General features: G+C 44.5%; 1 protein-coding gene across 6 annotated transcripts in view; it reads right to left on the bottom strand.

Moving 5' to 3' along the window:
• The window catches only part of EPAS1 (endothelial PAS domain protein 1), a 134,037-nt gene that overhangs the window by 63,908 nt on the left and 45,685 nt on the right, over positions 1 to 24,444 (bottom strand). For all 6 annotated transcript variants that reach the window (XR_014523537.1, XR_014523538.1, XR_014523539.1 and 3 more), the window contains one exon: positions 1,261 to 1,451. Coding sequence is in view for 3 of the 6 variants with exons in the window: in XM_083494287.1 (XP_083350413.1) it covers positions 1,261 to 1,451 (191 nt within the window). In the remaining 3 variants the exon portion in view is untranslated. The remainder of the gene's footprint in view (positions 1 to 1,260; positions 1,452 to 24,444) is intronic.

The following is a 24,444-nucleotide window of genomic DNA, read 5'->3' as shown; positions in this document are numbered from 1 at the left end:
ATTCTCTTTTGCTGGGCAGGCTTCTGCTGGTATAGAAGTATGCAAGCTTTTGAATTATACAAGGGCTCTTTGGCAGAATGGAAATATAAGATCATTTTCAGCTGTACAGATGGCAAAGATAACAAGACATGAAACACTTCTGGCACTTCAAGGAAATGGCCAACCAATCTCCAAAGCTGTTTTTCCTGCCTTCACAGAGAGACATGCACACACAGCAGAGGGTTGCAGACTATGGAAATGACCAGCAATGAGCTATAGATACTTAGAGAGACCGAATGGCCTTTATATGCTATCCTGTTTAAGCGAAGACCTTCTAAAGGCAGTTATGCAACCGTCTTTTCCACACAAGATTGAGATATGCTTGTCCCAGCATGGAAATCTTTTGTGATTTACCATCTCTGGCATTTTAATTAGATTAGAAATTCCTCAAGCTTGAAAATCTTTTAATTGGTTTTAATTAACATTGGTCCGGGTTTATTTTTAGGTGTATGCCTTGCCTTTGTGAAGCAATGCTGATTTTGTGTATGTGTGTCTTATTTGTCTTTTATTTGTTACTTGGGCAATGCATTCATTTTATGTATGTACTACCAGTATAGACCTTTCCTTCCTCCACAGCCAACTTGGCAGGAGTGGGGAACAAATTGGGTATAAATTTAAACAAATTCCTAGGCTTGGAATTGCCATCTTTAAAAACAAACACAAACAAAACAGCAACCACCACCAAAAAGTAGTTGCAGGTGGATAAAATGTGTGGTGGAATGGATCCTTCCACTCAGTGTTTTCCTTCTGAAAAATCTCCCAAAGTAATTTGCCCTTGAACAGGGCCAGCCCAAGACATTCTGCTGCTTGACCACTACACCACTGAACAATACTGAAAGGTCCTGGGAACTGGGGCCCATGCTCCCCAAATGGGAAGTTTGGTGGACCTGAGACAAGGCGATGGGTTGCCAGTTGTCACTGGACAACACACCACCTGTTAAGTTGTGGGTGAACATATCAGACGACACAGCGATTCTTCAAACAGCTCTTGTTTATTCACAGGCCAGAACAGAACTGAACTGAAGGGTTCAGTCAGCCTGCTTATATAGAGCTCCAGTACAACGTAACTGTAACAATTTTCTAAAACTATCCAATCACTGAACGTCACTTTCAATCCATTATTTGCATAACTATCTACAGTATCCCCCCTGCTGGCCCAGGGTGAGAACTGCAGTACATAACACCACCATTCATAGACATCTCTGCTTTTACAAAGCTTACCTGAAGACAATAGTTTGTGTGTCCGCAAGAAACTGATTGCGAGGCGCATTATCGATGCTTTGTCCAGGTGTGAGCTGATGTTGTGAGGCAAAGGGAGTTCATGGGCCAGCTCATAGAAGACCTCTGTCTCCTTGCTCCTCCTGCACCTTGCAGCATCCCTCGACTTCTCCTTCCTCCTTTCAGAACTGCTCCTGTGATGACAAAGAAAAAGGAGAAAGAGAAAATAATTGTACTGACTGTAAAAGCTATTGAGAAGTAATAATTTGCACTCCGGCAGTACAAATACAAGGGTCTTCTGGAATGGGGACAATGTTCTCAATCTCACTGAGTTCAAAATGGTTTGTTCTAAATTAGCTGTTGTATTTGCCTTATCCCTCATAATCTCACATCCTCTGGGCAATGCACCATTACTCAGTTCAAAACCATTTAATCTTAAGAAAATCAATCAACCGTGGTAATTAAAACCCATAAAAGGAAGAAAACTGGACAAAGAACATATTGCCAGTCACAACTAACCCCACCGAGTGCTAAAAACCATACTGCATCGCATAAAAGCAGTCAAGTGACATCAGTATTGATGTTCATTAAAAAGGTGAGCTCTATGTTGACAAAAGTGGCGGGAGACTAAATGATTGCTGTTTTCTGATGGCACCGTGATCTGAAGTAGGAATTAAATACAGTGGTACCTCGGGTTACGAACTTAATTCATTCCGGAGGTCCGTTCTGAACCCGAAACTGTTCTCAACCTGAGGCGTGCTTTCACTAAAAGGGCCTCCCGCCACAGCACGATTTCCATTCTCATCCTGAGGCAAAGTTCGCAACCCAAGGTACTACTTCCGGGTTAGCAGAGTTTGTAACCCAAAGCGTTTGTAACCTGAGGTACCACTGTACAAGGAATGGGACCAGCAACAAAATGTGTCCTCGCCTCCAAGCAGGTCGTATCCTTGCCTGCTTACCAGTCAGCCATACCTTCCTCCAGTGTATTGTAAGCTGTACGGAGTTCAGACAGGGCCTTCTGATCCCCACCAAAGCCCAGTTGTCCAGTTTTACTTTCTTTTCAGCATCCTATGGCTTCTGAACAAGCTCAATCAACTTTGTTGTTGTTTTTCTCCCCCTGCCCTTTTATTTATATAGATAGCATTTCTAAAAACATGGGTTTTCCCTCAAGCATGCCAATATCTCATTTCTCAATGGCCCCATCTGGGCCTCATTCAAGTTGCTGCTCACCACCTGTGCCCACTATTTAAGGGAGTGGCACTTAATTCATAATTTCAGCCTGTTGTCTCCTTAGGTCGTGCCTCTGTTTTCCTGTTAAGAAACAAGGAGAGGCAATCACTTTATACAGCACAGGCCCAGCAGCACAGGTGTGCTGACCTGAGGGCACAACAATGAAGGAGGCAAACTATTCTGTTTTAAGGCTGCAATCCTGTGCATGCTTACTTGGGATCAAGTCCCAGAGAACTCAGTGAAACACATCTTTTTTTGGTACTGAAAAACTTCACTGGCTCCCAATTCATCCCTGAGCATTCAACTCAGGTTGTTGGTGCTTCCCTAAAAAGCCCTATAAAACTTTGCAGAGCCGACCCAAGAAACTTTAATACCTGAGGCAAGGACAAGATACACACAGAAAGAGAGAATGTATGGAAGCCAACTGGACTTGTAGCTGAATTTTACTACAACACTGGATTATAATGATGGGTCGTCATCCTCTACCACACCTGAGGGCAGCAGACTAACTCAGAAAGTTGAGGGCACCAACCTCTCACTGCTGCTGCCCACCCTCTAGCATATACAGGCGAACTAATATCAGTGTACTGGAAGAAGCAAAGATCACCAGTGTTGAAGCAATGATTCTTCAACATCAACTTCGCTGGACTGGTCATGTTGTGCGGATGGCTCATGATCGTCTTCCAAAGCAACTACTCTAGTCCAAACTTAAAAATGGAAAGCGTAATGCTGGTGGTCAACAAAAGAGGTTTAAAGACTGTCTCAAGGCAAAGCTAAAAAAATGTAATATAAACACTGACAACTGGGAAACACTGGCCTGCGAGCGCTCCAGTTGGAGAACAGCCTTTACCAAAGGTGTCATGGGCTTTGAAGACACTCAAACTCAGAACGAAAGGGAGAAACGTGCTAAGAGGAAGGCACGCTTGGCAAATCCACACAGTGATCAACTCCCACCCGGAAACCAATGTCCCCACTGTGGAAGGACAAGCGGATCCATGATTGGCCTCCACAGTCACTTACGGACTCATTGTTAAAACCGTGTTTATGGAAGACAATCTTACTCGGCTACGAGTGATCCCCAAAGAAGAAGCATTTCCCAGGTGAGTTGACTGCCCCACTCTGCCTAATACTAGGGCCAGCACTGCTGGCAGTCATTTTTCTCTCCCGTCTTTCTCCCAAGTTGGGGTTAAAGGCAGCTCGTATTCAAGAAATGGAAAACTATATTTAACTGAAGACTTTGATTGCTTTCCCTGGAAAAGGAGGAAGAGCAAAGGTTGGTTCTTGCTGACATATGATTGCCCCAAATCTCCCATTAGTTTCTAGAGTCCTCTTGGTTTTTGATACAGGAACACTTGGGTTCCCCCCACCCCACCCCACCCCATGACACTGGGGAAAATATTCCTATGCACATGCAAGCAGTCCACATCCCATTGTATCTGTGCTGCACAGCATTTTTTTTTAATCAAAAACATTTTGCAGAATTTGTTCTTTTTCAAAGGTAAATGTGCAGGAGACATCCAAGCCCAACTAAGTCTCTACCTGAGCCTTTGGGAATACCGCAGGTTAAAGAGATAAATTTTCTGCAGAAGCAGCCAACTGAATCGCAAAAGCTTCATCATAAAGAAATACACTCGTGTGTATAATCACATGCAAGGCCCCTCCCAAACTAATTTCTCCAACAAATGTACTTGTTCGGCAACCTCAGCAATGCCTTAAATAGCCTTAGATGCTTAAGATTACAGACACAATAGGCCCACTAAGTAGCGTTTAGAAGGTTCCCCACCCCACCCCAACATCTACAGCAAAAGGGGACACTTCTATGATACTGATTGCTGGTCGCCCACTATTATTATCAGCCATTTTGAATTAAAATGCTCCAGGGAAGGAATACAAGAGAGAAGTGTGTGTTGCTGGATGATGGAAAATAAGCTATTATTTGATTGAGGCACATGAGAAGCCAGTATGGAGAGCCATCAGGAGAAGCTCATGTTGCGAACTAAGTTCTCAAGCTCCTTTATACTGACTCAGACCATTGACCCACTGCCTGCAGGTGTATCTTCAGGGTTCCCGACATAGTTTTCTCCCAGCCCCACCTGCAGATACTGAGGGTACTGCTCTGCCACTAAGCTACAAGCTTTCCCCCCACCACAAGGGCTATATTTCAGCGTTTCTGTGCTTTGGCACTCGTCTCAGTGCCCCGTTGCACCAGAAGCAGTTTAGTCACGCTGGCCACATGATCTGGGAAAGCTGTCTGCAGACAAACGCGGGCTCCCTTGGCCTGAAAGCGAAGATGAGCGTCGCACACCCCATAGTCGAATTTGCTTGGACTTAACCACCCAAGGGTCCTGTACCTTTACCTTTATATCAGCTGCAATCAAATTCTCTGCAAAAACCAGCTGCTTCTCTCCCCACTTTTAAAATCCACAAAGCTATCAATCAGGGTTTAGCTGGTTACATGGCTAGATTAATCAAGGAAAAGCATGACTAAAAATGGTGCCTCTTATTTACCAGGCAACACACTGCCAACCCCTCCAGCCCATAAATGTTAATACTGTATAAAATACAATGTAAGCGGCTGCCACAATCTCAGAAGAGGCATTTTCCCTTCTCTCACGCCGCTGAGAGAGTGCTTCTTCTGAAACTGGTATGTCTTGCAGTGCATGTGCGCACCTCATCTCTAAACAAAGAAAGCATGCTTTCTTCCCCATTTTATTTCATTTTATTCATATGCAGATTTTAATTAAAGTCTAGATTGTCTGTGAAAGGTTTTGAATCTCAAAGTTTCTGGGCTCTTTGGCTTCTCTGTCCATCACATTTCCCTATCCAGGAGCTCACGGTGCCCGGCATGGATTTTACCACTCCCCATTTGATTTTTACAACAACCCTGCCAATTTGGTTATACCGAGAGATTTGGGGCCGGTTCACATGGCAGTTTCTTGTGCACTTGGTGCAGGTTCTTTGAAGTGCCCAAACAATATCACATTTGTCAAAATGCCATCCTCCATCCCCTCTCCCCTTAAATCCAGAATTATCATTTGTTTGGGTGGTTTTTGCTTATTGGATTTGGAAATGGTAAATCTGGATCAAATTTAGCTGAAGGTAACCACAGTCATGTGGACACTACCAAAACATGCATGCACTGAGCAGCACTGAGTCCACAATAAGAGAAATTCTACTTGCCTTGTGAGCTTCACAGCTGAATAGGGAGGAGTGCGTTTCAGTTTGATTTGCCCCAAGTATTTTTTATGAACTATGGCACGTGCAAACATCATTTCTTACCTTGAATTTATATCCTGCCTTTCCATGAAAACACACCCAAGAGTTATAGCCGGGGTCGGCAATTTTTTTTAGCTGCAAGCCGGTCCACTGTCCCTCAGACCTTGTGGCGGGCTGGAGAAGTAGCGCCAGGGGGGCGGAGCTGGAAGAAGAGGCAAGAGCGGCAAGTAGTCCTCCTCCCCACCCCCCAGCCCCAGCCCCAACTGCTGTGTTTACCTTCCCTGGGGCTCCTGCCACCACCACCACCACCACAACTACCACTGCTGCTGCTTCTTGTGAGTAGGCAGAGCGAGTTCGTCCACTCCGCTCTCTGGCTCACAGGAGCACCAAGGTGGCGGTGGCTGAGGGAAGATGAGCAGTACGAAAGGGCTGGCTCCAGAGAGGGGCTATTTAAAATGGTGCTCGGCCAACTCAGCGGAGCCCCATTCCTCCTCTAGGCAGGGTAGGGAAAAGCCAGGAGGAGGGAGGGAGGAGGTGCCGCCGCAGTGTGTGAGAGGGAGGGGGGAATGGAATGGCGCAGGGGGGGAAATGGCACAGCCCGAACGAAGAGAATCCCCACGCCGATCCACGGACAGTCCCTAGGCCGGATCCTGAAGGCAACTGGGTCTGATCCGGCCCGTGGGCCTTAGTTTGCCAACCCCTGATTTTATCTCTGCCTTAGTGCTGGCCCTACCATTAGGCAGAGTGAGGTAGCCACCTCACATAACTGATCGGCAGCCGAGGACCTCCATGCACACTGCCCAGGTTGCGCCCTGGGGAGGTCACTTTGGTGCTACTAATGCAACAGTTTGACTTCACCCCCCCAAAAGCGCACTCCATTGTCTCTCGAGACAGACGGATACCAGCAACAACAACAATAAAATGTGACGAAATCATTTGTCATTTAATTTATGATCATTGCATTCTTACTGTCAGATGACATGGGGATGAGATCCGTTTGTGAGGTGCTTTTTTCCTGCCTCGTAGTACAAAGCTTAACAGCCAAAAACAGGGTTAAGGCTTAACTCTGGTTTTGAGTGTCAGGTGCCAAAATAACTTTCCTGGCTTTGAGCACTGCTATGAACCTTGACTTGAGGCAGACAGTACACTTGCTGCTCTGATCAGTCAGGGAAAATGCCTTGGGCTGTGTCCTGTTAGCTCTTGAGGAACCAACCAGCTCAGCTCTTACAGAAAGCTCAGTGAAAGGAGAGTGTCCTGTCATACCACGGTTGTGCTGTGTGTGTGTGTGTGTGTGTGTGTGTGCAGTCATTAGTCCCCGCAACTCAAAGGTTAGGAACCCATGGGTAATTAAGCTGTCAGAAATAAATGCTGCTGTCAAAAGGCTTGCTATCACAGCTTCAAATGCCAACTTGCAGAACAAGAACAGTACTTTTAAATGTTACCAGGAGATGAAAGAACATATACCCGGCTTTCTGGACGGGACGCATGGAAACTTCAAACTGACCGGATAACTTTAAGGTATTTAAAAGGGGCAATTAAATAATGATTCTACGTTTCCTTCTCCTTGCTGAGCATGATGCAATGTTTACTACCGCTTTACATAAATGGCGTGCCCACAGCATCAAAAACAACCTTCATATAACATGGAATCCAAAGAGCTGCAAAAGTAATCCACTCATTGGCTGCATCCAGAGTTACTTCCTTTTAGCAGTAGAAGCCACACCACTGACTTCCATGGATAATGTCTGGAGTGAGCTAACTGCATAGCCCTGCACCTTTAGAAACCGCTCAATGGGAGGAGCTTCATGTTCTGGCACCGGGGGGCGGGGCTGGCGCTCGTCCTGGGGGCGTGGCGCCCATCCTGGGGGCATGGCGCGCCGCCTGCAGGGGCTTGGAGCCCAACACGTGTGGGGGTGCAGCCACGATGGCACCCCACTGGGATCGCGCTGCTGGGGGCGGTGCGCTCCCACCGCACTCCTCTTCCCCCGCCAGTGGGTCAATCCAGTCTTTAAAAGAACCCCAGCAGGGCTGGCCCTACCATTAGGCACAGAGGGAGGTAGCAGCCTCAGGTGGCAAATACTGGAGGCAACGTTGGCAGCCCTACAGCTGTACTTCCTAAGCAAACACACCCACACCCCTCCACCACAATACACAGCATGTCCTGCTCCCTAACCTAGTCCATTGCTTCAGGTGCAGCCGAGGATGCTATTTTATCACCAGTGCTGTTAAGTAAGATTCAGCCCAGCTGGCTTCTTTGCATGGAATGGGAAGAGGATGCCATCTTGCCCTTCATTTCAGATAGCAACATCTCCCGGGCATGTGCTGAAGGCCAAACCATACCAAAGGCATTGAAGGTACAGTTCCTGAGATCCTCAGTTTTATGCTTTGGTCCACTTTGTAAATGACTTTTCTATCTTAGAGAACTGTCCAGTAGCAGACAGTATAGTGGTGCTGTACTGCTCACCTGACCTCCCGCTGACTGTGTTGCTGTAGCACACAGAGGGGGAAACTTTTGTGTGCACCTTTTAAATGTACTATGTGAGACCTTTAGAGGTGAGACAGTTGGATTCCTCATATGTTGGACAACTGGGTTCTTCCCCCATGGACGCCCTCCCCATTTTTCAAACAAAACGATTGATGCAATTCAACCATTTTCTTCCAGTAGCCACTTTTAAGGCTGGTTTGCAATGCCTAAACAGTTTCGCTACAAGTTGTTGTCGGAAGCATGAATCTGCTCAACCACATCGAAAGCATGCTTGCCAAAACTCACTCTCAGCTTTTTATATTATTGCTTCATTTCACATCTTTTGCATTTATGATATCTCTAATAAAATGCGGGCCAAGATCACACTAGAGTGATAATAATAATACCCAACGCTGGAGCCCCAATTATTCGTTTTGTGTTTGGTGAGTCTCGAGATCCTAATCTCAGAGAGGCAACCAGTCATTTATTCTCGAGAGCTTATCTGCAGGTTTGCAAAAGCATCATCGGCCAGAAGCTAAAGAAGCACTGCTGAGATCTGCCTGCAGATAAGTCAACTATTTACATAATCTTTTTTTAAAAAGTGCATACCAAAAGCTGAGCTTTATCTCTTTGGCAAAGGGTAAAGTAATAGTGGTCAAAGTGCAGGGCAAAGATGTTCTGAGCTGCAAAGTTTTAACGTGCAGCTCTCAGCCACTATTTGTACACTTACCCAAAAGTAGAAGTGGGTCACCGGGTGGGACAGAGCCACTCTGCTAGCTTCCCCAAGATGGGCTGCTCCCACTTAACAGGAGGAAAAGGGGCATGACAGCAGGGAGGCTGGTATGCTGCAAATGCAGAAGAAGCAGATTGGCATTGCCTCCAAGATCAAAAGCACCATGCCTCTGAGAGCACTTGACGCGAAATAGCAGGAGAGGACTATGACCTGGCTTGCATGTTTTCCATAGGCATCTGGTTGGCCACTGTGGGAACAGGGTGGGCCTTGGATCAGGGCCAGCAGGGGCCTTCTTGTTATGTTCATTTGGCACAAGCAACACCTCCCGTTTCAAAAAACCCTCCCCAAGGTGTGTTGATCAATATCATACAAAAGCGACATTGACAAGATAGACATTCCATCGAGCACAAGGAACAAGTACAATTGTCACTCTGGGCTCCTTGAGGAGGAAGGGGAGGATATATTATTATTCTTATCATAGCTGTCAACTTTCAGATTTGAAAATAAGGGATCAGCAGCTTCGAAAATAAGGGATCAGCAGCCTCACCTGTCCCGGGGACAGTCTACGGGATATCTAACAATCCGGGATAGTAGCAGGAAGCAGCGGGAAATGGCGCTGGAATAAGGGAATTTCCCGCAAAAAAAAAGGGAAGGTTGACAGCTATTATTATTATTATTAGGAATAATTACAACTACTACTACTACTTTCTGCAGTAGCAGCAATCATGAGCACCAACCACAACTTGCTCACATACCATAAAAAGTATCCAATGCACCGAAACTGGTTCAGATTCAACCCTAGGAAAACCACGACAACATCACTGCCTATGGCAGTGGCAAATTTCAGCCAGCCCCTTCAGCTCTGCAATGGAACATTTGCTGTTCCTGCTTTCTGCTTGGAAATGATGGATTGTTCTTGTTACTGGGCAAACTACCCTGGAGCAATGGCCTTTGGCTTTCTGGGTCTACCAAGGAATGCCTTCAGTCCAGTGGGAAAAATTCCCAAGCAGAGCCTTAGCTACGGCGGGGTGTGTGGTGGGGGTGGGACTAGCCAGGTCTTTTGCCCCAGGTGAAGCCTCTAGAGGGGTGTCACTGAGGCTCCCAACCTGCATGTGTGTGTGTACACAAATGCACGTGAGAGGGAACCAAACTGGGTTTCTGACCCAGGTGAAATGATGCCTAGTTTTGTCCCTGTCTCAAGTATTGGGAATTTATGTATTGAGTATACGACTTGATCTTTTAAAAAGGGCAATACGAAAAGGCAACTATATCCTTCACAAAAACACAAGCATTGCCTGAAGCTATGGAAAATACCATAAACCAAGCGATGATTAATAGGTCTCATATTTTGAATCAAGTTGTACTACGCACGTGGCCAATATTGATCTCAGCTGAGTAATGATTGGGAAATATATTTGTCTTAGTCCAAAACAGGAAGTGGTTAAGCAATTTAATGCCCCTTTAACTGATGGTGATGCATTTATTTTCAAACGTTTAAAGTGCTATATTTCAATTGCAGTTTGTTTTTAGCCATTAGAGAATGTTACACCCTGTTTTACTTTTTTATGCATTCTGGAGAGTACTCTGCACATGAAAAAGCAAAGGAGATGGATTTTGAAAATACAGTGACACACACACAAAATGGACATTCTGAATGAATATGTTTGCTTTACTGCAGAGTGAGTGGAAAGTAGAGCATTTGTTTTGAACAACTTTCCCCCTGTTAACTTAGTTTTTCTTTCTTTGGGGGATGCCTGAGGAAGCACGAGGCCCATGCAAAAGCGTATTGCAGCCCACCAAACCTGTTCCCATTCATGCAGAGCCAGTTTGACTTCCCATTGCAAATCCCATGCAAATCTCAAAACAAAATTCACAAGGGGACACAGCAACTCACATACCAGAAAGAGCTTTCTATAAGCATGGATGTATGAAAAAGGCCGAGACACGACCACACTTGGAAAACTGTGCACAATTCTGGCTGCAGCATCACAAAAAGGATATCATATTACTGGGAAAGATGCAGGAAAGGGCAACCAAAATGACTAAGTAGCTAAAGCAGTTCCCCCATGAGAAAATGTTACAACATTTGGGAATTCTAAGTTTAGAGCAGTGTTGCCCAAACTTGGGTCTCCAGCTGTTTTTGAACTACAATTCCCATCATCCCTGACCACTGGCCCTAGGGATTATGGGAGTTGTAGTCCAGAAACAGTTGGAGACCCAAGTTTGAGAAACACTGGATTAGAGGGGAAAGGGGGAGATGTGATAGACCAGGGGTCAGCAAACTTTTTCAGCAGAGGGTTGGTTCACTGTCCCTCAGACCTTGTGGGGGGCCGGATTATATTTTGAAGGGGGGGAAATGAACGAATTCCTATGCCCCACAAATAACCCAGAGACGCATATTAAATAAAAGGACACATTCTACTCATGTAAAAACACGCTGATTCCTGTACTATCCGTGGGCCGCATTTAGAAGGTGATTGGGCCAGATTCGGCCCCTGGGCCTTAGTTTGTCTACCCATGTGATAAAAGGTAAATGGACCCCTGACCATTATTTCCAGTCGTGGCCGACTCTGGGGTTGCGGCGCTCATCTTGCTTTATTGGCCGAGGGAGCCAGCGTACAGCTTCCGGGTCATGTGGCCAGCACGACTAAACCGCTTCTGGCAAACCAGAGCAGCAATGGAAATGCCGTTTACCTTCCCGCCGGAGTAGTACCTATTTATCTACTTGCCCTTTGACGTGCTTTTGAACTGCTAGGTTGGCAGGAGCAGGGACCGAGCAACAGGAGCTCACCCCGTCGCGGGGATTCGAACCGCTGACCTTCTGATCGGCAAGTCCTAGGCTCTGTGGTTTAACCCACAGCGCCACCCACGTCCCTATGTGATAGACCTTCATAAAATGGAGAAAATGGATTGAGGAAAATCTTTCTCCCTTTCTCATTATGCTAGAAGCTGGAGTCATCCAAAGAAGTTGAATGGTGGGAGATTTAGGACAGAGAAAAGAAAGTACTTCTTACAATGCATAGGTAAAACTGTAGACTTTCCCATCACAAGATGTAGTGATGGCCACCCACCTGGATGGCTTTAAAAGGGGATTAGACAAATTCATTGAAGATAAGGCTATCAATGGCTACTAAGCATGATGGATCTAGGATCAGGGCCTCAACTGGTGGTTATACTGCTGGTGGACTTCCCATAGGTATCTGATTAGCCACTGTGCAAAACTGAGTAAAATTTTTTTTTATTATATTATTAAGCATATCCTCCAAATGATAGCTCAGTTGGTTAGAGCGTGGTGCTGAAAAGGCCAGGGTTGCAGGTTCGATCCCCATATTGGACAGCTGCATATTCCTGCAAGGAAATAAGCAGCTATCCTATTTTTAAAAGACATCTGAAGGCAGCCCTGTTTAGGGAAGTTTTTAATATTTCATGCTGTATCGTTTTTAACACTCGATTGGGAGCCGCCCAGAGTGGCTGGGGAAACTCAGCCAGATGGGCGGGGTATAAATAAATTAGTAGTAGTAGTAGTAGTAGTAGTAGTAGTAGTAGTACAGTGTTGTTGTTGTTGTTGTTGTTGTTGTTGTTGTTGTTGTTGTTGTTGTTGTTATTGCAGGGGTTTGGGCTAGAGGGTCCCTTCCAACATTACAATTCTATGCTTCTGAATGGCTGTCAGAATATCAGGTGGGTTTTTCTGTCCATCTAAAAACCTCCTAGCTGATAATCATACCTGATCCATAACCCAGCAGCAGAACACTTGCTTTGCATCCTGTCTGCTCCAATTAAAAAGCACCGGGTAGCAGACAATGGGATAGCTCTCTTGTCTAAGACCAGGGAGAGATGGGCAAACAACCTGACCTGGTGCAAAGCAGGTGTGTAGTACTAGCTTAGGCACATCTGTGGCCATCCTCTTAGCTGTGCGAGGAAGCACGTGCTGATATTGTTTATGAGATATTAACTCTGGTTCATAATTAGATTCCATCCCTCCATGCACCCACATAATATACGTTTGCAATAGTCACCCAGTTCCATGAAGCACCATCCCTACACTAACTATTCCCTTGTTGATGTTTCAATCATGAAACAGAAGACTTAACATAGATACTATCAGAGGAATCTCCTCCCTCCATGATCTGATTTGAATGCCATCTACTGGCACTTGCCCAATAGCAGAACTTGTGTTCTGATTAGTATAACATGCAAATGTAGGTGCCCAGTTTTGTCTGGAGACTGCCATGCACTGGGGAAAAGACAGGGCAATTTACCTCTCGCTGCTTATTTACTGAATTTAAGTTACTTTATCCATATGTTCCGTAAAATACCTGCCCAAAGACAATCCATATCAAAGGGCTTCTGTATTAAAGGAAATTTGTCCCATATTCCAAACAGTTGACTTCACAAGAAAACAAGAAAAGTAACCAGCTGTTAAGAACAAGGTAGCCTCAAGACTCTAGAAACTCAAAACTCTGCAGTGTGCTGTGTCCATGCATGCAGCTGAACAGTTCTCAACAGGCTAAGCAGAAAAGTTGCACTTTTTGTACCAGCTTAATTGTTTGTGTTTTGAGATAATGCGTGAATCATGCTACAGAAAACAGCAGGTTAAATACAAAGTTTATAACTTAACAAATAGAAACATAGCCTCTAAGAAGGCTTTTCTCATGGAACTGATAACCCTAGAAAGGGACTTTTCTGCAGTGGCTCCCGGTTTGTGGGATTCCTCTCCACTAGGAGGCTCGCCTGGCGCTTTCATTATACAGTGGACGCTCAGGTTGCGAACACGATCCGTGCGGGATGCACATTCGCAACCCGCAGCGGCGCATCTGCGCACGCGCAGGTTGTGATTCGGCACTTCTGCGCATGCGCAAAGCGCAATTTAGTGCTTCTGCACATGCGTGGCTGCTGAAACCCGGAAGTAACCCGTTCCGGTACTTCCAGGTTTCGGCGGTCCGCAACCCGAAAAAACACAACCTGAAGCGTCTGTAACTCAAGGTATGACTGTACATCTTTAGGCACCAGGCGAAAATGTTTCTCTAGAACCACTGGCTCATTAACATTCTATGGCCTTTTAAATGTGTTTGTGGGGGAGTGTTATTGGTTTGTTTTTGTTTTGTTTTGTATTCTGTATTATCCTTTCGTATTTTTATGTTGTGAACTGCCCTGTGATGTTTGGATGACGGGCAGTACTGTATTCAAATTACAGATAGGTAGCCGTGTTGGTCTGCCATAGTCAAAATAAAAAAATTCCTTCCAGTAGCACCTTAAAGACCAACTAAGTTAGTTCTTGGTATGAGCTTTCGTGTGCTTGCACACTTCTTCAGATACACTGTTGACGACACTAGAGTCGTCAACAGGCTCATCTCAGCTATCTGCCAATCACCCATTCCCACCACCCTTCTGAGTAATACCCCTCCCCACCTTCTCACTATATAGAAGGATCTGGCAACTTCTGTTTCAGTGTATTCAAATGTAATTAATAATAGGAACAGGAATAGCTTGATATTTGAATGTGGAACCTTCCCCCTGACTCCCAACCCTATTTCATCCTCAATGTCGCATGCCATTTTGGGACTAGGCTATTCTTCCTGCTTTAAAGAATCAATTAAGATTTTCTTATCAGTTTATTAGTATCCATCCCACCCCTACATACAGGACTTGGAATATTCTCCCATCTGTAGTTAGACACACACACACGCTTGTCTCTACTTGCATTTTCCTAGCATTTAAATATTATAACCCCCTGCCCCCTTCCAGTCTGTATTCTGGTTGTACCTGCAAAAACCTCTATCCATGTCTTTATAGTCTCAGCTGGGGCCTGAAACCGTTATTCCCGTGTAAGAGGGCAAGTTTAAATTTGTCCTTTAATAATCAGCTTACAAATAACTTCTGCCTGTTTATTATTAGAAGCTAGAGTACAGTTGCTACGGTATGTTGACAACTGGATATCTGTCACCCTCTTCTCAGGTTGTTTTGACAGGCACTTTTTATCTCTAGGAAGGCATTTGGGTTTCTTAAAATTTTAAAAAAAGAAAGCAACACATATCAGCGCTCTGCTTTTATGTTTGTTGGAAACAGAAAAAAGGTGGGGTGGAAACCACAGGCACACATACACACAAATGGGCAGAAGAAGAAGAAATAAATAAGAGACTGCGAACTTCTGATATTACTGAATTTCTGACTGGTTGGAATGTGAGGGAGGTTTAATACAGTGACAGTGTTCACATCTTACTGCAAACCAGTCTTTGGCAAGTTCAGAATTGTAGCTGAAAACACAGCTAAACCCCATAAACCAGTTAAAAACAAACATTCATAAAACCATCACTATTTTAAAAAAACAAAGACCATGACATCGGCTGTGTTTTTTGGTATTGCTTGTGGTCCTCACACTCTTTAGGGAGCCCCTAACAAGCCAAATTATTTGGGAAGAGAAGGGCCACTTTTGCCACTCCTGCAACATCAGTTATTTGTTTTATTTCGATGTCCTTACGTGCCACTTTTCTAGATATATTATATACAAAGCTACTAACGGCTTGGTTGAAAGGGCACCAATGAAACATAAGCAATCAAAAATGCCTCAATTAAGATACTGCACACGTAATACTAATCTGTATCATAAAATCGATGAAACAGCCCAGCAACCATAAATAAATCAAAAGCCGCGTTGAGGCAAACAAGGCTTAAGTGCTAAGTGCAAGGAGAGGAGTTTAATCCCCGGGACCGCCAGATAGAATCAGGGTAGGTCCAGGACATTTTGCTACCTGAAGCACAGGAAGGTGCCTGCCCACCCCACCCCACCCCTCAAATTCTGCATACAAAAGCTGACCGGACTTGATATCCTCAGTGCACTTGAGGTCACCAGACTGGCTTAGGGAATGCAAAGCAGGCCACATGCCACTCACAAGCTCTGCCCTCTTGCCAACACATCTCCACCGCTGCCTGATCCCCCAGGCATCTGAAGTAGCCACCTCACTTGGCTGGCCCTACGTGGGGCAAGGAAAGGCTTCTGAAGATACATGGTCAATATATTGCATGGGCGATACCGAGCTGGACAGATAGGCTCATGGTTTGACTGCACATGGCAGATTTCTATGTTCCTGGAGGATCTTCTCGGGGAATGTTGCTGAATAATTTGGACGCCACCATAGAAAAGCGGTGCCTACTTTATCTCTGACACAGAGGGCGGGCCTCTGAACCCAGACTTAAGGTCCAGGCAAGAAGGAGCCTGTGCTTTATTTATTTTATCCATAGGAGTGGGAGGAAGCAGCCAGGTTCATGCAGGGACGCTGCTGGGAGAGGTGCCAAGCATTCCTTGCAGATAGCATCCACTGGATTCCTCTGCAGCAATATTGCTTGTGCAATATCCTAATATCCTAAGTGATATACCTCGGGGTATCTAAGTGCATCATGGAGTAATGCATGGGATGGGGGGGGCAGTAGCTGGGAAAGCAGTGAGAGGCAGCTATTCTCCAACTTCTTCCTCAGCTGACCACAACAAAATGCAACATTAACTGGCCTTGACATTTGGGGTCTGGCATTTGCAGGAGTGGAGCTGCCAGGCTAAGCAAGCTCAAAACAAGCCCTGGGAGGACAAATGGGATTTTCATAGTTCACACACATGCAGCTGCTATTAAATAGAGGGTTCCCCCCCTTTTAATGCCCCCCCCCATTTTAATAAAGGAGTTAAGTTCTTTTTTCTTTTAACTATGTTTTCCTATGTTTCTATATATGCTGTAAGCCAGGCACAGGCAAACTTGCCCCTCCAGATGTTCTGGGACTACAATTCCCATCATCCCTGACCACTGGTCCTGTTAGCTAGCGATGATGGGAGCTGTAGTCCCAAAACATCAGCAGGGCAGAGTTTGCCTATGCCTGCTGTAAGCTGCCTAGAGCAGCTGGGGAAACCCAGCCAGATAAGTGGGTATAAATAATAAAATTACTATTACAGTCATACTTTGGGTTACAGACACTTCAGGTTGTGTTTTTTCGGGTTACGGACCCTCCGAAACCCAGAAGTACCGGAATGGATTACTTCCGGGTTTCGGCAGTCATGTATGCGCAGAAGTGTTAAATTCCCAACCCAAGCGTCCACTGTACTATTATAACAGATGAGTGTATTGACAAAACTGGAGCGGGGTGGGAGAGGGCAGAAAACCCAACAGAGTAAGGTGTCATCCACAACATATATTTAATGCGCATTGTTCCCCCCAAAGCATCCTGAGATGACAACCACAGTCTTCCCCCTCACAGAGCTATAATTCCCAGCATGCTTGATAAACTATAACTCCCAGGATTCTTTGGGGGAAGTCACATACAGTGGTACCTCTGGTTATGTACTTAATTCGTTCCAGAGGTCCGTTCTTAACCTGAAGCTGTTCTTAACCTGAAGCACCACTTTAGCTAATGGGGTCTCCCACTGCCGCCGTGCAATTTCTGTTCTCATCCTGAAGCAAAGTTCTTAACCCGAGGTACTATTTCTGGGTTAGCGGAGTCTGTAACCTGAGGCGTATGTAACCTGAAGCGTATGTAACCCGAGGTACCACTGTACTTTAAATGTGTGCTAAATGTGCTTTAAATATACAGTGTGGATGTGACCTAAATTCTTTTTGAAGTAAAACATCCCCCACCACACTGTCACAACAGAAAAACAAAACAAGCAAACCTGCTCTCTGCATGCCCCAAGTTGGACTTTATGATGCTTTAATTACGACTTCGTCATTTCAGACGGGCCGCACCGACAATGCACCATCTCGGTGGAAAATATATGATAACAAAAGGCTAAGAATAGACCAGAAACACAGGAAGTTTGCTCTGGGATTTTAAAACAAACACACAAGGGCAACGTTTTATGGTACCAAACTCATACTGGAAAAAATGGCTTTGAATTAGTGGGGGAAAGGTTACCCAAAGAGAGAGGGCAAGGGGAAGAAGAGTGAGCTATGAGCACTCAGAGAAGATTATCCTTTTCAACTGCTAAATGGCAACCTCTGTTGTGTATTTATACTACTCATAGTCTGCAAATCACTTTTAATTGGAGATAATTTGTCTTTTTATTTCATTATCCAGCACAGCAGACAAAAGGGACAACAAATTCACTTTACAGCTGCTCCAGCACTTGCTGTCCATTAACACGGACAAATGAAGCCCAATTAAAGCTTTCAAGTCACATTTTCAGAATATATGGTTCCAAATGTTCTCTGCTTGAACGACACATGGTCACACAACTGGATGCATGCAGGTTTCAGGAAATCTGTGTATTTTAAATAACACTGTATAGACTGCGTGCGTGCATGAACACATGTGTGTTCATCCAACAGCACAGTCCATTTATGTGACGGGACTGTTCAAAAGCTTGTTTTCTAAAACAATCACACCTCTTTCGGAAAAACAGTGACTCCTCTGGGACATAGATACCCTGGCCCCCACTCCCTATACCTTGCTAAACTTCTAGGTTTGACTACTGCAATATGTTGCAGCTGGGGATGCCCTTGGAGATTAGTTTGGAAACTGAAGCTAGTCCAAAACATTGTGACTAGGCTACATAATGGGAACTGGGGCTCATGCCCAAACCCTGATTTAAGCATTCAGTGGTTCACGGAATCAAGGAGAGTTTGGGTCATGCTCACATATTCTTGTCTTGCCTGTGACATTTCCGTCACCTGACCCCACAGTTTTCCTTGTTTTGGAGGGGGAAGGAAGGAGAAGCTTGGACCTCGTTCTACCTGCACAATCAGGGTACTAAATCACACAGGGAGCCTGCTTTCAACCTTCCCAATCTATGTGTGCAAGGCTGCCAGAAGCCGACTGAACTGGGAAGTACTGGGAAGTACTGGCAACTGAGAGCAACAAGCAAGTTATGGGGGTGCAGGGTGTTAAGTTGTGGGTGAACATATCAGATGACACAGCGATTCTTCAAACAGCTCTTGTTTATTCACAGACCCAGAACAGAACTGAACTGAAGGGTTCAGCCAGCCTGCTTATATAGAGCTCCACTATAACGCGACAGTAACAACTTTCTGTAACTATCCAATCACTGAACGTCACTTTCAATTCCTTATTTGCATATGTGAACCTGAGTGAAAAATATCTACAGTATCTCTCTGCTGGCCCAGGTTGAGAACTTCAGTACATAACCCAGGGGATGTGCCATACAAAGTTTTGGGCGACATAAACAACTGAGGAAACTACTGTGCCTGCTGTCCCCTCCTGCCTTTGCCGTCTGACGCAGTCGCCCTGAACTTTATAAAAGTTGACTGTATTATTTTCAGGTCACGACTGACTTACACAGACATACTATAAGTACATGGCCTTGCAGTCTTTTTATGCAACACAGCTAACTGACTCTCTTGGAAAAGCTCACTTGGAACGAATGTTATTCCTCAATGCAAGAAAAACCTTTTATGGCTTCTGGTAGGAAAATGGAATCTAATTTATCACAGTCATGCAGATACAAATTAAAAGCTATTCGGTGGAACTAATACACTTCCACTCATTTTTCTCTCTGTGTGTGTACACTTCGCAAGTCAAGTTGTATTTTAGATGAGTAATTAAAAACACACCCCTTGAAGCAGAAGCCCAGGAGAAAATATTGCATCTTTAATTAATGGCTGAAAGAAATTTAATTCTGGGAATAGCACTACATGGCAGCTGGGCTCAAGTGGATTGCCTTCCTCAGCTGGAGGAAGTACAGGATATTGGCAATTTTTTAGAAACCGCGGGCTTTCCTCTGTATGCATTTGTGTATTGCATACACAAAGTTATTCTAGTGAAAAGATTGTTATTATAATGCATAGGAAAGCTACAAATCACAAGATAACAGAACCAATGTACAAGGAAAAAAACATTAGTAAATATTGCCAGTCTTTCAGAAGAATTTAAATAATTCAGCAGCTTCATGAGTCCTCTTCAGGAAACTATTCTAAAATTTGGGTGGGTGTCATCACCAAAAGGACCCTGTTCCAGCGCATTTCCTGAGACCGAAGCATTGAAAAGGAACATTCCACACTTTTTGTGTGTTGCATGTCCAGCACGTATGTTTTAAAATAAAAATTCTGTGATATTTGGATAGTACTCGGTGTTAATAAGCAAAGTTATCCTCAGAGCAGACTCACTAAAGTCAATGGATATTTAAGATTATCCTGAAAGTTAGACTTGTCCATTAATTTCAATGGGTCTACTCCCAAGTATTTACTCAGAGTAGACTAACTGAAATTAATGGACAAGAATAGCTTTCTTAGTTGGATAACCAATGTTCTGAATTTCCTCTTTGAAGCTGTCCTTGTTAACCATACACACTGAAAGCAGTTCATTATCTGGCATGCACTGCTGCAGAGATATATAATTTCAACTCTACTCTAAAATGGTCCTGTTTATTAGAATTCCATGAATAAATATTTCAACCTGGCACCTGAAGCATTACTCCTAACTGTTGTTCCTTTAAAAAATAATCAAAATTTAAAAATCACAATTCAGCCAAAATTAAGCAAAACTAAGTCCCACTGATCTCATGGAAATCAACAGGGCTTCAAAGTGTTTAGGCACTTGAAAATAGCTGAGAGACTTGGCAGACCGCTAGATTATTATTTTTTGCCTGGTGTAGCAACTGTATTGCAGTGTGTTAGATACTGCATGATTTTCCACTGTCTTTCTATTGCTTCTTTTATTTCTTATGTTGTATCTTACAGTATTACAATTTGAACACCATGGAATCCTATAGAATTCAAATTGTAAGCGTTCTTCACACACACACACACACACACACACATCACAAGCCACCTGAATAAAGTTCATGGACCATTATTGTCCTAAAAGATTTCCATTTTTAAAAAAAGTTTTTGTGACAACTCTCCTTAAAGAGAAACTAACCTGTTCTTTAAATATCTTAAGCTTTTGCACTAAAATGGTTTGATTTTAAATCCTCTTCTGCAAAATTCATTACAGGGCCTACTTACACTGAATTTTTTGAAACAGGGATGAGACTATCAATGGATACTAGTAATGATAGTGATACACTATTTCTAGAATTAGAGACAGCATACCAGCAGGAGCAACAGGAGGCGGAGGCTACTGCCTTATGTCCTCTCCTTGTGGGCTTCTTATAGGCAAGTGGTCAACCACCATGAGAAACGGGTTAATTATGATCCATCAAGCCACTTCCTATACTCTTAGTTACAAAAAGAAAACCAGGACTGCTTCTGCATGGAGGGATTCTTCCATCACATCCAGATCCCCTCCAGCATGTTGGATAAGGGGTGCCAGATTGCTCAGTAAGTCTGGATCCAACCCTGCTATCTTTCAGATTAAAAAGCCCGAGCCTAAACAAAAAGGAAAGGAAATATTTTAGCCAGCCTTGCAGCAGTAGTGTCTAAATCGGTCTTCTAAGAGAGCTCTCTCCCCTTCCTGCCCATTTAGTTATCCATCAAGGAGTTCAAATGTCAAAGCTTTCCCAAAGACTCATGATGCACATGTTGTCCATTTAGAGCTCCCAGAGTTTAGCTGCATAGAACAGAATGAACCTTCTTCCAATCTGGCAGAGCCCATGGGAGTTGTCTGAGTTCACGATAACCGCAGAGGGGATAGAAAAGCAGGGTAGGATAACCTCAGAAGAAGCATATGAACACTAGCATGTTTACATGAGCTTCCACGGTCACAAAAGAGAGATATTTCCACCGGATCTAGTTGGACACAAGCTAAAACTAACCTAAAACAGTTTAAAAACAGATCTCAAGGTTGCCATGAACGGTGCCTTTCAGACACCAAATGCCTGAATAAACAAGAGAGTGTGGTGTTTTTTTTAACTTCTGAAATTCAACAATGAGGGAGACAGACACATATTACTAGGGAGGGCATTCCACAAATGGGGAGCCACCAATGAAAAAGCCCTGTCGTGGGTCAGTGCTACCCAGGTAGCCCCTAGTGGTGGCACCAACAACAAGGCCTCATCTTCCTATCATAGGATCCAAGATGCCCGATACTAGTTGATTTTGCACTTCCACAGAAACACGAGAAAGGCCGTCTAATGTGGTACTGCTGTGTCATCAAAATTCAGCTTCCTGAAGGACCCTGAGTGAGAAGCAGGGAAGGTAAGAACTCCCAGGGTGAGAAAGACTGGGAGAAGAAAGCAAAGCTCCCAGGTGAGAGAGCTGGGGGGGTGGTCTACCACTTTCCGCAGGTTAAAAGCTACCTTTAAGAAGAGTTTGGATTTGATATCCCGCTTTATCACTACCCGAAGGAGTCTCAAAGCGGCTAACATTCTCCTTTCCCTTCCTCCCCCACAACAAACACTCTGTGAGGTGAGTGGGGCTGAGAGACTTCAGAGAAGTGTGACTGGCCCAAGGTCACCCAGCAGCTGCATGTGGAGGAGCGGAGAAGCGAACCCGGTTCACCAGATTACGAGTCCACCGCTCTTAACAACTACACCACAACGGCTCTCTTTTCTCTTTCTTTCTCTGTTTTTGTTTAGATTAGTTTCTTTTATCTTGTTGTATTACAAAAAAAAACTTCAATAAAATCTTACGGAGTGGGAAATAATTCAGCTTCCTGAGAAACTCAAATTTTAGTTTTAAAATGCAAGTCCTTCTCCCATGAGATAGCGACACCCAGCCATTCCCTCCCTTCCTTAGGCCCCAGATATCAGTTATGCCAAAAAGAAACACAGGATGCCTCTAGACTGTCACTGTTTTGTGGGAGGGATTCAGACACATACCGGATGCTTTGCTTTGTGCAATTAAAGTAGATTTAAGCACCCTGCCTGCCTCGTGCAACAAATCCACTTAAGAAAAGCCACAGTCCCTTTTCAGTTAGGAAAGTGACAGGGAAAGGAATTGAAAGGTGTGGGGTGAACAAATGATTAATGGAAAGATGTACCACAAGCAAATCAGGATGAATCCTCATTGTTCTGTAACTATGCCGTAAACAAATCAGAGCTTGTCTATAACTATGTAAGTAGCAAGTCCCAGTGATCTCAGTGGAACTATCTTTTGTGTGAAGATACATTACTACCAAGCTAGTGTGTAGGATTGCTTGCCAATCAGCATAATCCAGTCAAATTTAAGCTCACAAACTCTACTGGTCTCAATAGGAGAAAGAGGTAAACACACATCTCTTTCCAGACAGGAATTCCAGACAGATCCCTAATCCTGCTCTCCAGATTGCTCCATTTAATCATTCTTACACTTGATGCTGGCTGAGTAGTGGTGGAAGAATTAATTAAGCCGAGTTTGCTTAGCATTTTGTAGATCGAGAACAAGATCAATTAGTGCTATATTGTTAAGCATGAAAAGCATTACCTGCCCAGTTTTCCAGTTTGTCAAGATGTGATTTGCCATTGGCAATACTTAAATCACGCCAAAAGGGCCAAAGAATGTACGGCGTTTAGACACGGGAGGAAGCAACAGTGTTGGCCTCGTTTTCTCGGGGGGGGGGGGGAATGGAGCTCAGTCTTATAAATCCTTTTGAAGAGTGGTTCTGTTGGAATGCATCAGCAAGTGCAATTATTTTGAGAAAGTGATTACTGCTCAGTGGCATAGCGTGGGTTGTCAGCACCCGGGGCAAGGCAAGTAATTTGCGCCCCCTAACCCATGGATTTTAGCAGGGGGCAGAGAGCTGCGAGTGCGAGCGCGCCCCCCCCCCAGATGTGGCGCCCGGTGCGGACGGCCCCCCTGCACCCCCCACGCTACGCCACTGTTACTGCTTGCTCAACTTCAGACAGTGGCCCATTTCATAACACTAAGCCAAATTACGGCTTAGCAGGGACAAGCAACTGTGCCAGGTACCCAGAGCAAAAATTGTGGCTGCTTCACTCCTCCCCTGCTCCTGCAGTGCTACCTGGTTATAAAGCATGATTTCACTTAATGTTGAGTGTAAACCCAAGCTTATGGTTTGCCTCAGTCCTAACAAACATGAGCTGATTGTTTTGAGAACTATAACTCTAAGAACTTCAAAATAAAAAAATTCTTTCCAGTAGCACCTTAAAGACCAACTAAGTTAGTTCTTGGTATGAGCTTTCGTGTGCATGCACACTTCTTCAGATACACTGAAACAGAAGTTGCCAGATCCTTCTATATAGTGAGAAGGTGGGGAGGGGTATTACTCAGAAGGGTGGTGGGAATGGGTGATTGGCAGACAGCTGAGATGAGCCTGTTGACGACTCTTAACGACTGCAATAGGTCTTACAGGAAAAGGCAAGGGGTGAGAAGAGTCATCAACAGGCTCATCTCAGCTATCTGCCAATCACCCATTCCCACCACCCTTCTGAGTAATACCCCTCCCCACCTTCTCACTATATAGAAGGATCTGGCGACTTCTGTTTCAGTGTATCTGAAGAAGTGTGCATGCACACGAAAGCTCATACCAAGAACTAACTTAGTTGGTCTTTAAGGTGCTACTGGAAAGAATTTTTTTATTTTGACTATGGCAGACCAACACGGCTACCTATCTGTATCTAAGAACTTCCTTTTTCTCTCCATCTTTTTGCCTTGAGTGCCATGACTTTTAGGTTGCAAGACTTTGGGGTGGGACTCTGATTCTACTGATCTGTGTAAGCTGCTCTGAGAGT

The sequence above is a fragment of the Podarcis liolepis genome (genome assembly GCF_965112155.1).
Source record: "Podarcis liolepis genome assembly, chromosome: 3".
In the NCBI taxonomy this organism is placed as follows: domain Eukaryota; kingdom Metazoa; phylum Chordata; class Lepidosauria; order Squamata; family Lacertidae; genus Podarcis; species Podarcis liolepis.
Note: the sequence above shows the minus strand (reverse complement) of the source record. Positions and strands in the feature narration are given on the sequence as shown.